Source organism: Salvelinus namaycush, unplaced genomic scaffold (genome assembly GCF_016432855.1).
Source record: "Salvelinus namaycush isolate Seneca unplaced genomic scaffold, SaNama_1.0 Scaffold1775, whole genome shotgun sequence".
NCBI lineage: Eukaryota > Metazoa > Chordata > Actinopteri > Salmoniformes > Salmonidae > Salvelinus > Salvelinus namaycush.
Window position 1 is genome coordinate 4372 of NW_024058536.1, and position 15629 is coordinate 20000.

The window sequence follows — 15629 nt, forward strand, 5'->3', positions numbered from 1 at the left end:
CAGCAGGTTTTCGATGCCAGCGGCCCCTGCCATCACACCATCTTCCTCAGAGACGAGGCCATTCCCCAAACTATTTCATAAAATGTCATATTGTACTCTGTCATTCATTCGTTAACTTTGTTATTAACTCAGTTCAGCATGTGATGGATTAAAATAGTGTTCTAACTATCTCCCTCTCTTTCTCTCTCTCTCTTTGCCTCAGAAGATCTGAGCTGCTTGTCTCCCACACGACGGCAGACCATGCATTTTGCCTAAACCCATCCCCCCTCTTCCTCTCAACCAATCCGAGGCAGCCATGAACCCCCAGGAGTCGGAGTTAGGCCAGGAACTGAGCGAGGACGTGGAAGCCGACTTGCCCCCTCCTCAACGCCGTCGCCACGACAACAACACTGCCACAAACAGCAGGCGACCCCGGCAGCCTAGCAACCATAGTAGTGAAAACAACAACCACGCTGCTCCGCGCTACAGGAGTTATAATGAGGCCCCTGGTGCAGGTGGCAGCAGAATCAGAGGAGCCCCACAGCGGAGGTCAACAGAGGAGCCAGAGGCAGAGCTGCACCAGGGGGCCCAGTCCCCTCCCCAGCAGCCCCAGCTTCAGCCCCAGCAGGCCCAGGGTCAGTCTCAGCCCATCCCGCGACCTGCAGTGACACGTTACCGCAGACAGGAGGACAGTGAGGCCAGGCTCAGAGCACAGCAGCAGAGACGCACACAGAGACAGCAGAGAGAGGCTGAGAGGGCCCAGCAACAACAACCACCCCCACCAGGCCCACAGCCTGTTCACTCTCTACCCCCACAACCAGATGAACCAGAGGAGCAACCACCTCCACCATGCCCACAGCCTGTTCACTCTCTACCCCCACAACCAGATGAGCCGGAGGAGCAACAACCTCCACCAGGCCCACAGCCTGTTCACTCTCTACCCCCACAACCAGATGAACCGGAGGAGCAACCACCTCCACCAGGCCCACAGCCTGTTCACTCTCTACCCCCAAAATCAGATGAGCCGGAGGAGGATAAGAGTGAACAGAGAGATGAGAGAGAGAGGGAGAGAGAGGGTGATGATTATGCATTAGCTCGTTCTGCTAGCACGGAAAGCGGTTTCCACACACACACAGACCGGGCGGAGGGCGATGCCGTCATGGCACTAGATCCTGAGGAGGAGGACGGAGGTACCTACGAGGTGACACTTCGCCCAGAGGCAGAGGGATACACAGAGAGTGCTGAGTCAGAGCAACAACACCCTCACCCTCACCCCAACCTGAACCTCAACTACCCCCCTCAGCCCCCTCCCTTACCCCGGGAACCCCTACCAGATGTTGGGAGACCCCCCAGTCAGGAGGAGGCAGAGGAGACCCTGAACCCTGGAGGAGGTTACTCCAACTACGTCTACACCCAGCCTCTCTACCGCCGTGGGGGAGGGGCCAGCAGACCAGGGGGGCGGGACAGCAGCGTGGAGGAAGGGGTGGAGCCAGAAGACGAGGCGTATTCTGAAGCCTACGACTACTCCCTGACAGAACACGTCTACGAGGAGATCGGCGATGCTCCCTCTTCTGCCGCAAAGGTTGCAGAGCCTATGGACTCCAATGAGAACCTCCAGCAGAGGAAGGCGGGGTTCCGTCTGTTTGAGGGGCGGGAAGGAGGCGGGGACTACCGACAGCAGGAGGCGGTGGGGTCACGGCTCCACCACTACGATGAACGCTCGGACGGGGAGTCGGACAGCCCGGAGAAGGAGGCGGAGTTTGCTCCGTACCCACGGGCAGACAGTTGCGACCAGGACGGGGAAGAGGACATCGACATGATCGTAGCCGAGGTCAGAGAGAGTCTCAGCTCTCAGAGTCTGGACAGAGCTGCTGCCGGGCTACGGGAGGGAGGAGAGGAAGAGGACATGATGGAAGGAGGAGAGGAAGAGGAGGGAGAGTGGCCCGAATCCGAACACGCTCACAATTCTCAATCCGATGCGCCCACAGACTCCACATACCGGAAGGGAGAGATAGAAGGAGAGGGAGATGAGAGTGAAGAAGAGAGCTTCCCAGCCCCAGCAGACTCTGACGACTGGTCTGGGGTTCGTAACAGTCGTGAAAAGAGAGACGCCATCTCCCTGGCCATAAAGGACATCAAGGAGGCCATAGAAGAGGTGAAGACCAGGACGGTGAGGTCACCCTATACCCCTGATGAACCTAAAGAGCCCATCTGGGTGATGAGACAGGACCTGAGCCCCACCGCTGAGTGTTGTGACCTGCAGCCCTCACTAGGTGGCGACGTGAGTAGTGCTTTATACAAGACTGTGTGTGTGTGTGTGTGTGTGTGTGTGTGTGTGTGTGTGTGTGTGTGTGTGTGTGTGTGTGTGTGTGTGTGTGTGTGTGTGTGTGTGTGTGTGTGTGTGTGTGTGTGTTCAGTCACCTGTGTGTTTGTGTGTGTGTGATTAGTGCAGATGAAGGAGAGGAGGTGAGGAAAAGAGGAAGCCACTGTAGACTATTGAGATAAAGCCATGACACTGTTCCCCTCTTTTTGTTTATCCCCATCCCCCTTTCACATCATAACTCTATCTACTACTTCATCTCTCTGTTTCTCTCTCTTCTCCTCTGAGTTGTCTGTCATACTTGTTCCCTTTCCTTTCTGAGTGGTGGCTGTCTACTCCTCCTCCTCTCCTCCTCTCTCCTGTCCCTCTATCCCCTCCTCTCCTACTATCTCCTCTCCTCTCCTCTCCTCTCCTCTCCTCTCCTCTCCTCTCCTCTCCTCTCCTCTCCTCTCCACCTCTCCTCTCCTCTCCTCTCCTCGCCTCGCCTCGCCTCGCCTCGCCTCGCCTCGCCTCTCCTACTATCTTCTCTCCTTCCTCTCTCCTCTTCTCTCCTGTCCTCTCTCCTCCTTTCCTCCTCTCTTATCCTCCCCTATTCTCTATTTTCCTCTCCTCTCCACAGTCAGAGTTAGCCCTGCTCTGCTGCAGCACCCCACCTCTCCTCTCCACAGTCAGAGTTAGCCCTGCTCTGCTGCAGCACCCCACCTATCCTCAGTCAGAGTTAGCCCTGCAAATGGAGCTGTCCTTGCCGCCAGACACACAGTGCATTCAGAAAGTATTCAGACCTCTTAACTTTTTCCATATTTTGTTACGTTACAGCCCTATTCTAAAAATGATTAAATGTTTTTTTCCCTCATCAGTCTACCCACAATACCCCATAATGACATCACAATACCCCATAATGACATCACAATACCCCATAATGACAAAGCAAAAACAGGTGTTTAGAGAACTTTGTTGAAGCACCTTTGGTAGCTATAACGTTCTAGAGTCTTCTTGGGTATGACACTACAAGCTTGGCACACCTGCATTTTGGGAGTTTCTCCCATTATTCTCTGCAGATCCTCTCAAGCTCTGTCATGTTGGATGGGGAGCGTCGCTGCACAGCTATTTTCAGATCTCTCCGGAGATGTTCGATCGGGTTCAAGTCCAGGCTCTGGCTGGGCCACTCAAGGACATTCAGAGACTTGTCCCGAAGCCACTCCTGTGTTGTCTTGGCTGTGTCCAATAAGTCATTGACTTGTTGGAAGGTGAACCTTTGCCCCAGTCTGAGATCCTGTGCGCTCTGGAGCAAGTTTTCATCAAGGATCTCTCTATACTTTGCTCCGTTCATCTTTCCCTCGATCCTGACTAGTCTCCCAGTTCCTGCCGTTGTAAAACATCTACAATGCTGCAAACATTTTCTGTTTCCCTTTGTTACCCTCGACACAATCCTGTCTCAGAGCTCTACGGACAATTCCTTTGACCTCAAGGCTTGGAAAAATATGAATTTATTCAATTTTAGGACAAGACTGTAACCTAACAAAATGTGGAAAAAGTCAAGGGGTCTGAATACTTTCCTAAATGCATTGTAGACATCCTGACACTGATAACAGAGGGGGAGAGGGAGGAAGACAGGGCGACAAAGAGGGATGTGAGAGAGGGAGGAAGACAGGGCGACAAAGAGGGATGTGAGAGAGGGAGGAAGACAGGGCGACAAAGAGGGATGTGAGAGAGGGAGGAAGACAGGGCGACAAAGAGGTATGTGAGAGAGGGAGGAAGACAGGGTGACAAAGAGGGATGTGAGAGAGGGAGGAAGACAGGGTGACAAAGAGGGATGTGAGAGAGGGAGGAAGACAGGGCGACAAAGAGGGATGTGAGAGAGGGAGGAAGACAGGGCGACAAAGAGGGATGTGAGAGAGGGAGGAAGACAGGGCGACAAAGAGGGATGTGAGAGAGGGAGGAAGACAGGGCGACAAAGAGGGATGTGAGAGAGGGAGGAAGACAGGGCGACAAAGAGGTATGTGAGAGAGGGAGGAAGACAGGGAGACAAAGAGGGATGTGAGAGAATGAGGAAGAGAGGATTGCTGGATCTAAGAATGTAATGGACCTCCTTCCCACTACCTCTCCTGCTCCCTCTTTCTCTCTCTCACCATCCCTCTTTCTCTCTCTCACCATCCCTCTTTCTCTCTCCCACCATCCATGTTTCTCTCTCTCACCATCCATGTTTCTCTCTCTCACCATCCATGTTTCTCTCTCTCACCATCCATGTTTCTCTCTCACCATCCCTCTTTCTCTCTCTCACCATCCCTCTTTCTCTCTCCCACCATCCATGTTTCTCTCTCTCACCATCCATGTTTCTCTCTCTCACCATCCCTCTTTCTCTCTCTCACCATCCACGTTTCTCTCTCTCACCATCCATGTTTCTCTCTCTCACCATCCCTCTTTCTCTCTCTCACCATCCATGTTTCTCTCTCCCACCATCCCTCTTTCACTCTCTCACCATCCCTCTTTCTCTCTCTCACCATCCCTCTTTCTCTCTCTCACCATCCCTCTTTCACTCTCTCACCATCCCTCTTTCTCTCTCTCACCATCAATCTTTCTCTCTCTCACCATCCATGTTTCTCTCTCCCACCATCCATGTTTCTCTCTCCCACCATCCATGTTTCTCTCTCCCACCATCCTTCTTTCTCTCTCTCACCATCCATGTTTCTCTCTCCCAACATCCCTCTTTCTCTCTCACCATCCATGTTTCTCTCTCCCACCATCCCTCTTTCTCTCTCCCAACATCCCTCTTTCTCTCTCACCATCCATGTTTCTCTCTCCCACCATCCCTCTTTCTCTCTCTCACCATCCCTCTTTCTCTCTCCCAACATCCCTCTTTCACTCTCTCACCATCCCTCTTTCTCTCTCTCACCATCCCTCTTTCTCTCTCACCATCCATGTCCCTCCCTCTTTTTCACTCAGACACACACACTCTCTCTATTAATTAGTATAGCGAGCGCGTGTGTCAGTGAGAACTAGGGAAGAGGCATAGAGAGAGGGAGAGGGCATGCTGCTCTGTGTGTGCCATGAAGGGGGGGGTTGGTGATGGGGTTGAGGTTGAGGTGGTGGGGAGAGGGGGGGTCGGAGGGTGCAGGGTGCAGGGAGGGGGTTGGGGATGGGGAGAGGGGCAGTTGGGGCTGGTAAAGGGGGATTGGTGGTGGGGATCGGGTGGGTGCAGGGGGGTTGGTGAGGGGGAGAGGGGGGAGTCACGGGAGAAGAGACTATTTCAGCAGGTATCCAATAACATGAAGAGAATGGCTGTTTTCCTCCATATCAGGCCTCTGTCTGTACACCCCCCTGTCCCCCTGTCCCCGTCCCCCCGTCCCCCTGTCCCCCCGTCCCTCATTCCATGGTGAATTCTTCTAGCTTATAATAAATGTGTAGAGCGGTGCTCAGCCTTGGTACAAAGGCATCACATACTGTGGAGACAGTACCAGTAGCCTAGCACAGTAGCAGGACAGCACAGACAGAAGGATAGCCACCATTTATTTTGACCGTTTCAATTGAAAAAAATCACAGTATGTTACTTCATTGTTACCCAGAAATGATTTGATATTGAGATAAAAATGGCTGCATTGGACCTTTAACCTGGAAGCCATTCCCACTTGTGCTGTATGACATAACAGAATAGTGAATATTGTTGTAAAATATTTATGCGTTAACCTGGGTGGGTTTTCTGTGCTGGATAACAGGGTTTTGATGAACCAAAGGTTGCCAGTTCTGCTGCTGGTTAAATAGATCAGTTATAAGGGCTGTTTATCCTTCAGCGGGTTGCCAGTTCTGCTGCGGGTTAAATAGATCAGTTAGAGGGCTGTTTATCCTTCAGCGGGTTGCCAGTTCTGCTGCTGTTTAAATAGATCAGAGGGTTGTTTATCCTAGAGTGGGTTGCCAGTTCTCCTGCTGGCTTAATAGATCCGTTAGAGGTTTGTTTATCCCACAGTGGGTTGCCAGTTCTTCTTGTGGCATGGTAGATACAGAAGAGGGTCTCAGAAGAGGGTTTTATCCTCGGCTGTGTTGCCAGTTCTGCTGACGGCTGGGTAGATATCAGTCTGAGGGGTTGTATCCTACAGTTGTTTGCCAGAGTGGGTTGTACCCCTGGAGCATATTACTGTGGGCTATATCTCCTGCATTACTGTGGGCTATATCTCCTGCATTACTGCGGGCTATATCTCCTGCATTACTGTGGGCTATATCTCCTGCATTACTGTGGGCTATATCTCCTGCATTACTGTGGGCTATACTGTATCTCCTGCATTACTGTGGGCTATATCTCCTGCATTACTGTGGGCTATACTGTATCTCCTGCATTACTGTGGGCTATATCTCCTGCATTACTGTGGGCTATATCTCCTGCATTACTGTGGGCTATATCTCCTGCATTACTGTGGGCTATATCTCCTGCATTACTGTGGGCTATATCTCCTGCATTACTGTGGGCTATATCTCCTGCATTACTGTGGGCTATACTGTATCTCCTGCATTACTGTGGGCTATATCTCCTGCATTACTGTGGGCTATATCTCCTGCATTACTGTGGGCTGTATCTCCTGCATTACTGTGGGCTATATCTCCTGCATTACTGTGGGCTATATCTCCTGCATTACTGTGGGCTATATCTCCTGCATTACTGTGGGCTATACCTCCTGCATTACTGTGGGCTGTATCTCCTGCATTACTGTGGGCTGTATCTCCTGCATTACTGTGGGCTATATCTCCTGCATTACTGTGGGCTGTATCTCCTGCATTACTGTGGGCTATATCTCCTGCATTACTGTGGGCTATATCTCCTGCATTACTGTGGGCTATACCTCCTGCATTACTGTGGGCTGTATCTCCTGCATTACTGTGGGCTGTATCTCCTGCATTACTGTGGGCTATATCTCCTGCATTAGTGTGGGCTATACTGTATCTCCTGCATTACTGTGGGCTATATCTCCTGCATTACTGTGGGCTGTATCTCCTGCATTAGCATGTCTATAGCAGTAAGTAGCATTATAAATGGATTACATGTTATCAGATCAGGTCCCTGTACGCAGTGTGTTCAGCCACTGTGACATGGCTGTTGATTGTACTAGAACTATCGGCAATGGAGCATGGATTTTTTTGCAAATGTATAAAATAAAATAAACTTGTTTACATAAGTATTCAGACCCTTTCCTATGAGACTTGAAATTGAGCTCAGGTGCATCCTGTTTCCACTGATCATCCTTTAGATGTTTCTACAACTTGATTGGAGTACACCTGTGGTAAATTCAATTGATTGGACATGATTTGGAAAGGCACACACCTGTCTACATAAGGTCCAACAGTTGACAGTGCATGTCAGAGCAAAAACCAAGCCATGAGGTCGAAGGAATTGTCTGTTGAGCTCCGAGACAGGATTGTGTCGAGGCACATATCTGGGGAAGAGTACCAAAACATTTCTGCAGCATTGAAGGTCCTCAAGAACACAGTGACACGGCCTGAGCTGAGCATCAAGAACCCGATGGTCACTGTGACAGAGCTCTAGAGTTCCTCTGTGGAGATGGGAGAACCTTCCAGAAGGATAACCATCTCTGGAGCACTCCACCAATCAGGCCTTTATGGTAGAGTGGCCAGATGGAAGCCACTCCTCAGTAAAATGCACATGACAGCCCGCTTGGAGTTTGCCAAAAGGCACCTAAAGACTCTCAGACCATGTGAAACAAGATTCTCTGGTCTGTTGAAACCAAGATTGAACTCTCTGGCCTGAATGCCAAGGGTCACGTCTGGAGGAAACCTGGCACCATCTCTATGGTCAATCATGGTGGTGGCAACATCATGCTGTGGGGATGTTTTTTAGTGGCAGGGACTAGGAGACTAGTCAGGATTGAGGGAAAGATGAACTGAGCAAAATAGAGAGAGATCCTTGATGTAAACCTGCTCCATACTGGGTCAATGGTTCACCTTCTAACAAGACAACAACCTTAAAGACACAGCCAAGACAACGCAGGAGTGGCTTCGGGACAAGTCTCTGAATGTCCTTGAGTGGCCCAGCCAGAGCCCGGATTTGAACATCTCTGGAGAGACCTGAAAATAGCCATGCAGCAATGCTCCCCATCCAACCTGACAGAGCTTGAGAGGATCTGCGAAGAAGAATGGGAGAAACTCCCTAAATACAGGTGTGCCAAGCTTGTAGCGTCATACCCAAGAAGACTCAATGCTGTAATCGCTGCCAAAGGTACTTCAACAAAGTACTGAGTAAAAGGTCTGAATACTTATGTAAATGTAATATTTAATTGTATATATATTTTTTATAAATTAGCAAACATTTCTAAAAACCTGTTTTTGCCTTGTCATTATGGGGTATTGGGTGTAGATTGATGAGGGGAAAAAAACAATTTAATACATTTTAGAATAAGGCTGTAACGTAACAAAATGTGGAAAAAGTGAAGGGTTCTGAATACTTTCCGAATGCACTGTAAGTCTTCTTTCTCAGTAGTAGTGCAGTGTGTTGTGTCTGCAGTGTGTTGTGTCTGCAGTGTGTTGTGTCTGCAGTGTGTTGTGTCTGCAGGATGTTGTGTCTGCAGTGTGTTGTGTCTGCAGGATGTTGTGTCTGCAGGATGTTGTGTCTGCAGGATGTTGTGTCTGCAGGATGTTGTGTCTGCAGTGTGTTGTGTCTGCAGGATGTTGTGTCTGCAGTGTGTTGTGTCTGCAGTGTGTTGTGTCTGCAGGATGTTGTGTCTGCAGTGTGTTGTGTCTGCAGTGTGTTGTGTCTGCAGGATGTTGTGTCTGCAGTGTGTTGTGTCTGCAGTGTGTTGTGTCTGCAGGATGTTGTGTCTGCAGTGTGTTGTGTCTGCAGGATGTTGTGTCTGCAGTGTGTTGTGTCTGCAGGATGTTGTGTCTGCAGGATGTTGTGTCTGCAGGATGTTGTGTCTGCAGTGTGTTGTGTCTGCAGGATGTTGTGTCTGCAGTGTGTTGTGTCTGCAGTGTGTTGTGTCTGCAGTGTGTTGTGTCTGCAGGATGTTGTGTCTGCAGTGTGTTGTGTCTGCAGTGTGTTGTGTCTGCAGGGTGTTGTGTCTGCAGTGTGTTGTGTCTGCAGTGTGTTGTGTCTGCAGGATGTTGTGTCTGCAGTGTGTTGTGTCTGCAGGATGTTGTGTCTGCAGAATGTTGTGTCTGCAGTGTGTTGTGTCTGCAGGGTGTTGTGTCTGCAGTGTGTTGTGTCTGCAGTGTGTTGTGTCTGCAGGATGTTGTGTCTGCAGTGTGTTGTGTCTGCAGTGTGTTGTGTCTGCAGGATGTTGTGTCTGCAGTGTGTTGTGTCTGCAGTGTGTTGTGTCTGCAGTGTGTTGTGTCTGCAGTGTGTTGTGTCTGCAGTGTGTTGTGTCTGCAGTGTGTTGTGTCTGCAGTGTGTTGTGTCTGCAGGATGTTGTGTCTGCAGTGTGTTGTGTCTGCAGGATGTTGTGTCTGCAGTGTGTTGTGTCTGCAGTGTGTTGTGTCTGCAGGGTGTTGTGTCTGCAGTGTGTTGTGTCTGCAGTGTGTTGTGTCTGCAGGATGTTGTGTCTGCAGTGTGTTGTGTCTGCAGGATGTTGTGTCTGCAGGATGTTGTGTCTGCAGGATGTTGTGTCTGCAGTGTGTTGTGTCTGCAGGATGTTGTGTCTGCAGTGTGTTGTGTCTGCAGTGTGTTGTGTCTGCAGGATGTTGTGTCTGCAGTGTGTTGTGTCTGCAGTGTGTTGTGTCTGCAGTGTGTTGTGTCTGCAGGGTGTTGTGTCTGCAGTGTGTTGTGTCTGCAGTGTGTTGTGTCTGCAGGATGTTGTGTCTGCAGGATGTTGTGTCTGCAGGATGTTGTGTCTGCAGTGTGTTGTGTCTGCAGGATGTTGTGTCTGCAGTGTGTTGTGTCTGCAGTGTGTTGTGTCTGCAGGATGTTGTGTCTGCAGTGTGTTGTGTCTGCAGTGTGTTGTGTCTGCAGTGTGTTGTGTCTGCAGGGTGTTGTGTCTGCAGTGTGTTGTGTCTGCAGTGTGTTGTGTCTGCAGGATGTTGTGTCTGCAGTGTGTTGTGTCTGCAGTGTGTTGTGTCTGCAGTGTGTTGTGTCTGCAGGATGTTGTGTCTGCAGTGTGTTGTGTCTGCAGGGTGTTGTGTCTGCAGTGTGTTGTGTCTGCAGTGTGTTGTGTCTGCAGGGTGTTGTGTCTGCAGTGTGTTGTGTCTGCAGTGTGTTGTGTCTGCAGTGTGTTGTGTCTGCAGGATGTTGTTTCTGCAGGATGTTGTGTCTGCAGTGTGTTGTGTCTGCAGTGTGTTGTGTCTGCAGTGTGTTGTGTCTGCAGGATGTTGTGTCTGCAGTGTGTTGTGTCTGCAGTGTGTTGTGTCTGCAGTGTGTTGTGTCTGCAGGATGTTGTGTCTGCAGTGTGTTGTGTCTGCAGGATGTTGTGTCTGCAGTGTGTTGTGTCTGCAGTGTGTTGTGTCTGCAGTGTGTTGTGTCTGCAGGATGTTGTGTCTGCAGTGTGTTGTGTATGGAGGATGTTGTGTCTGCAGGATGTTGTGTCTGCAGTGTGTTGTGTCTGCAGTGTGTTGTGTATGGAGGATGTTGTGTCTGCAGGATGTTGTGTCTGCAGTGTGTTGTGTCTGCAGGATGTTGTGTCTGCAGTGTGTTGTGTCTGCAGGATGTTGTGTCTGCAGGATGTTGTGTCTGCAGTGTGTTGTGTATGGAGGATGACATAACTTATTCTACTCCTTTCCCCCTCTGCTTTCCCCTCCCTTTCTCCTCTCTCCTCTCCTTCTTCAACTCTTTTTCCATTCCACCCTGTCCCCCTCTCTCTCTCTCTCTCTCACCTTCTTTCTCAGACCCCCCCCCCTCTCTCTCTCTCTCACCTTCTCTCTCAGACACCCCCCCTCTCTCTTTCTCTATATTGAAAGGGCTTTATTGACATTTGAAATATATGTTTTCATTGCCAAAGCATGTGAAATAGACAGGAAGTAAACAAGGGAAATAAACAATAAAAAATGAACAGTGAACGTTACACATATATATATATATATATATACAATGCAGACATTTCAAATGTTATATTATAGGATATGTATGTATTATTGTCTCTCTCTATCCAGTCTCCAGGCTCAGACTCTCAGGCCTCTCCTCAGGGTGCGGAGTCTTCCGTCCGGACGCCCATGCTCGAGGGGAGTGACAGCTTCGAGTCTCCACCCCCCTCCACGAAAGAGGTAGGTTGGTTGTGTGTCTGTGTGTCCCTATCTGTGTCCAATGTGATGACTTTGACCAGACAGGCAGTGTGACGAATGGAAATGACACTTCTCCTGCATACTGACCACCAACATTTCAATGAGTCAACCATCGGTTCAATCTCTGAGAACTTCCCCAGTGGTATGACAGTGAAAACATTGCTATAATAATGTTATGACTAGGGATGTGACAAAAGGTAAACATTCTCTTAACATTTAAACTGTCACATTTTCTCATTTAAACAAATAAAAAATTATCAGAAAATGACATGAATTCAAAATTCAGATGACCGCTAGGGAGCAATGCAGTTCAATGTACCACAGTCCTGGATACCTAGAGGGAGCTGACCTTACTGCTGTCCTGGATACCTAGAGGGAGCTCACCTTACTGCTGTCCTGGATACCTAGAGGGAGCTCACCATACTGCTGTCCTGGATACCTAGAGGGATCTCACCTTACTGCTGTCCTGGATACCTAGAGGGAGCTGACCTTACTGCTGTCCTGGATACCTAGAGGGAGCTCACCTTACTGCTGTCCTGGATACCTAGAGGGAGCTCACCTTACTGCTGTCCTGGATACCTAGAGGGAGCTCACCTAACTGCTGTCCTGGATACCTAGAGGGAGCTCACCTAACTGCTGTCCTGGATACCTAGAGGGAGCTCACCTTACTGCTGTCCTGGATACCTAGAGGGAGCTCACCTAACTGCTGTCCTGGATACCTAGAGGGAGCTCACCTAACTGCTGTCCTGGATACCTAGAGGGAGCTCACCTTACTGCTGTCCTGGATACCTAGAGGGAGCTCACCATACTGCTGTCCTGGATACCTAGAGGGAGATCACCTTACTGCTGTCCTGGATACCTAGAGGGAGCTCACCTTACTGCTGTCCTGGATACCTAGAGGGAGATCACCTAACTGCTGTCCTGGATACCTAGAGGGAGATCACCATACTGCTGTCCTGGATACCTAGAGGGAGCTCACCATACTGCTGTCCTGGATACCTAGAGGGAGCTCACCATACTGCTGTCCTGGATACCTAGAGGGAGCTCACCATACTGCTGTCCTGGATACCTAGAGGGAGCTCACCATACTGCTGTCCTGGATACCTAGAGGGAGCTCACCATACTGCTGTCCTGGATACCTAGAGGGAGCTCACCTTACTGCTGTCCTGGATACCTAGAGGGAGCTCACCTTACTGCTGTCCTGGATACCTAGAGGGAGCTCACCATACTGCTGTCCTGGATACCTAGAGGGAGCTCACCATACTGCTGTCCTGGATACCTAGAGGGAGCTCACCTTACTGCTGTCCTGGATACCTAGAGGGAGCTCACCTTACTGCTGTCCTGGATACCTAGAGGGAGCTCACCATACTGCTGTCCTGGATACCTAGAGGGAGCTCACCTTACTGCTGTCCTGGATACCTAGAGGGAGCTCACCTTACTGCTGTCCTGGATACCTAGAGGGAGCTCACCTTACTGCTGTCCTGGATACCTAGAGGGAGCTCACCTTACTGCTGTCCTGGATACCTAGAGGGAGCTCACCATACTGCTGTCCTGGATACCTAGAGGGATCTCACCTTACTGCTGTCCTGGATACCTAGAGGGAGCTGACCTTACTGCTGTCCTGGATACCTAGAGGGAGCTCACCTTACTGCTGTCCTGGATACCTAGAGGGAGCTCACCTTACTGCTGTCCTGGATACCTAGAGGGAGCTCACCTAACTGCTGTCCTGGATACCTAGAGGGAGCTCACCTAACTGCTGTCCTGGATACCTAGAGGGAGCTCACCTTACTGCTGTCCTGGATACCTAGAGGGAGCTCACCTAACTGCTGTCCTGGATACCTAGAGGGAGCTCACCTAACTGCTGTCCTGGATACCTAGAGGGAGCTCACCTTACTGCTGTCCTGGATACCTAGAGGGAGCTCACCATACTGCTGTCCTGGATACCTAGAGGGAGCTCACCATACTGCTGTCCTGGATACCTAGAGGGAGCTCACCATACTGCTGTCCTGGATACCTAGAGGGAGCTCACCATACTGCTGTCCTGGATACCTAGAGGGAGCTCACCTTACTGCTGTCCTGGATACCTAGAGGGAGCTCACCTTACTGCTGTCCTGGATACCTAGAGGGAGCTCACCATACTGCTGTCCTGGATACCTAGAGGGAGCTCACCATACTGCTGTCCTGGATACCTAGAGGGAGCTCACCATACTGCTGTCCTGGATACCTAGAGGGAGATCACCTTACTGCCCTTCTGGATACCTAGAGGGAGCTGGCCTTACTGCTGTCCTGGATACCTAGAGGGAGATCACCTTACTGCCCTTCTGGATACCTAGAGGGAGCTCACCATACTGCTGTCCTGGATACCTAGAGGGAGATCACCTTACTGCCCTTCTGGATACCTAGAGGGAGCTCACCATACTGCTGTCCTGGATACCTAGAGGGAGCTCACCTTACTGCTGTCCTGGATACCTAGAGGGAGCTCACCATACTGCTGTCCTGGATACCTAGAGGGAGCTCACCTTACTGCCCTTCTGGATACCTAGAGGGAGCTCACCATACTGCTGTCCTGGATACCTAGAGGGAGCTCACCTTACTGCCCTTCTGGATACCTAGAGGGAGCTCACCTTACTGCTGTCCTGGATACCTAGAGGGAGCTCACCTTACTGCTGTCCTGGATACCTAGAGGGAGCTCACCATACTGCTGTCCTGGATACCTAGAGGGAGCTCACCATACTGCTGTCCTGGATACCTAGAGGGAGATCACCATACTGCTGTCCTGGATACCTAGAGGGAGCTCACCTTACTGCTGTCCTGGATACATAGAGGGAGATCACCATACTGCTGTCCTGGATACCTAGAGGGAGATCACCTTACTGCTGTCCTGGATACCTAGAGGGAGCTCAGCATACTGCTGTCCTGGATACCTAGAGGGAGCTCACCATACTGCTGTCCTGGATACCTAGAGGGAGCTCACCTTACTGCTGTCCTGGATACCTAGAGGGAGCTCACCATACTGCTGTCCTGGATACCTAGAGGGAGATCACCTTACTGCTGTCCTGGATACCTAGAGGGAGCTCACCATACTGCTGTCCTGGATACCTAGAGGGAGCTCACCATACTGCTGTCCTGGATACCTAGAGCAATAGAGATACCCAGCAACGGGTTGGGTCTCACGGTGCCTCCCTTTCAGCTCTGCATCTGTACTGCCAATGTAGCACCTGTACTGCCACTGTAGCTCTCTACTGCCACTATAGCACTGTACTGCCACTGTAGCTCTGTACTGCCACTGTAGCTCTGTACTGCCAATGTAGCACCTCTACTGCCACTGTAGCTCTGTACTGCTACTGTAGTTCTGTACTGCCACTGTAACTCTGTACTGCCACTGTAGCTCAATTCCACCTTCTCATTTAACTTGTCAAAGTATTGCCATACAGGACTTCCCTGCTGTCGCTTCCCAGTCTCACACTCTGCCATTTTCCCAACTGTTAACAACGATGACGTGTGGAGAGCTTTATACTATTATATTATTACTATTATGATTATTATATCCGTGGCAAATCATTTTAAAGATGCATGTCTCCTACTTACAGCATTGTTGCGTTAGGTACTGTATATGTTTAATTGTAATTTTCACTTTCTGATGATCGTGACCTGTTAGTAGTTGTTCTGTGATAATAAAATAAAAGGTTTTGTTTGGGGATTTTTTCTAAATGTTAACAATTCCTACTTTGTTTAAACGTTTAAATGTCACACCCCTAGTTATGACAGTGTTATGATGACCATGTCTGTGTGACCCGGCATCAGTAACATGTTCTCTGTCTCTCTTCTCTACCTACAGTCCAGGAGAAGTCTCGCCTCCTTCCCTACCTATGTGGACGGTAAGACCTCCCTTTAGTTCCCTCCCTGTCCTCCCTCCCTACCTATGTGGACGGTAAGACCTCCCTTTAGTTCCCTCCCTGTCCTCCTTCCCTACCTATGTAGATGGTAGACCTCCCTTTAGTTCCCTCCCTGTCCTCCCTCCCTACCTATGTAGATGGTAGACCTCCCTTTAGTTCCCTCCCTGTCCTCCCTCCCTACCTATGTAGATGGTAAGACCTCCCTTTAGTTCCCTCCCTGTCCTCCT

General features: G+C 50.2%; 1 protein-coding gene across 1 annotated transcript in view; it reads left to right on the plus strand.

Moving 5' to 3' along the window:
- Positions 1-295: 295 nt before the first annotated feature.
- LOC120037610 (amyloid-beta A4 precursor protein-binding family A member 1-like) overlaps positions 296-15629 on the plus strand; it is a gene marked incomplete at its 3' end in the record, with an annotated part of 43282 nt that continues 27948 nt past the window's right edge. Inside the window, exons 1-5 of the mRNA XM_038983607.1 lie at positions 296-1561; positions 1607-2260; positions 2397-2402; positions 11378-11488; positions 15345-15384. Coding sequence (XP_038839535.1) covers positions 296-1561; positions 1607-2260; positions 2397-2402; positions 11378-11488; positions 15345-15384 — 2077 coding nt within the window. The remainder of the gene's footprint in view (positions 1562-1606; positions 2261-2396; positions 2403-11377; positions 11489-15344; positions 15385-15629) is intronic.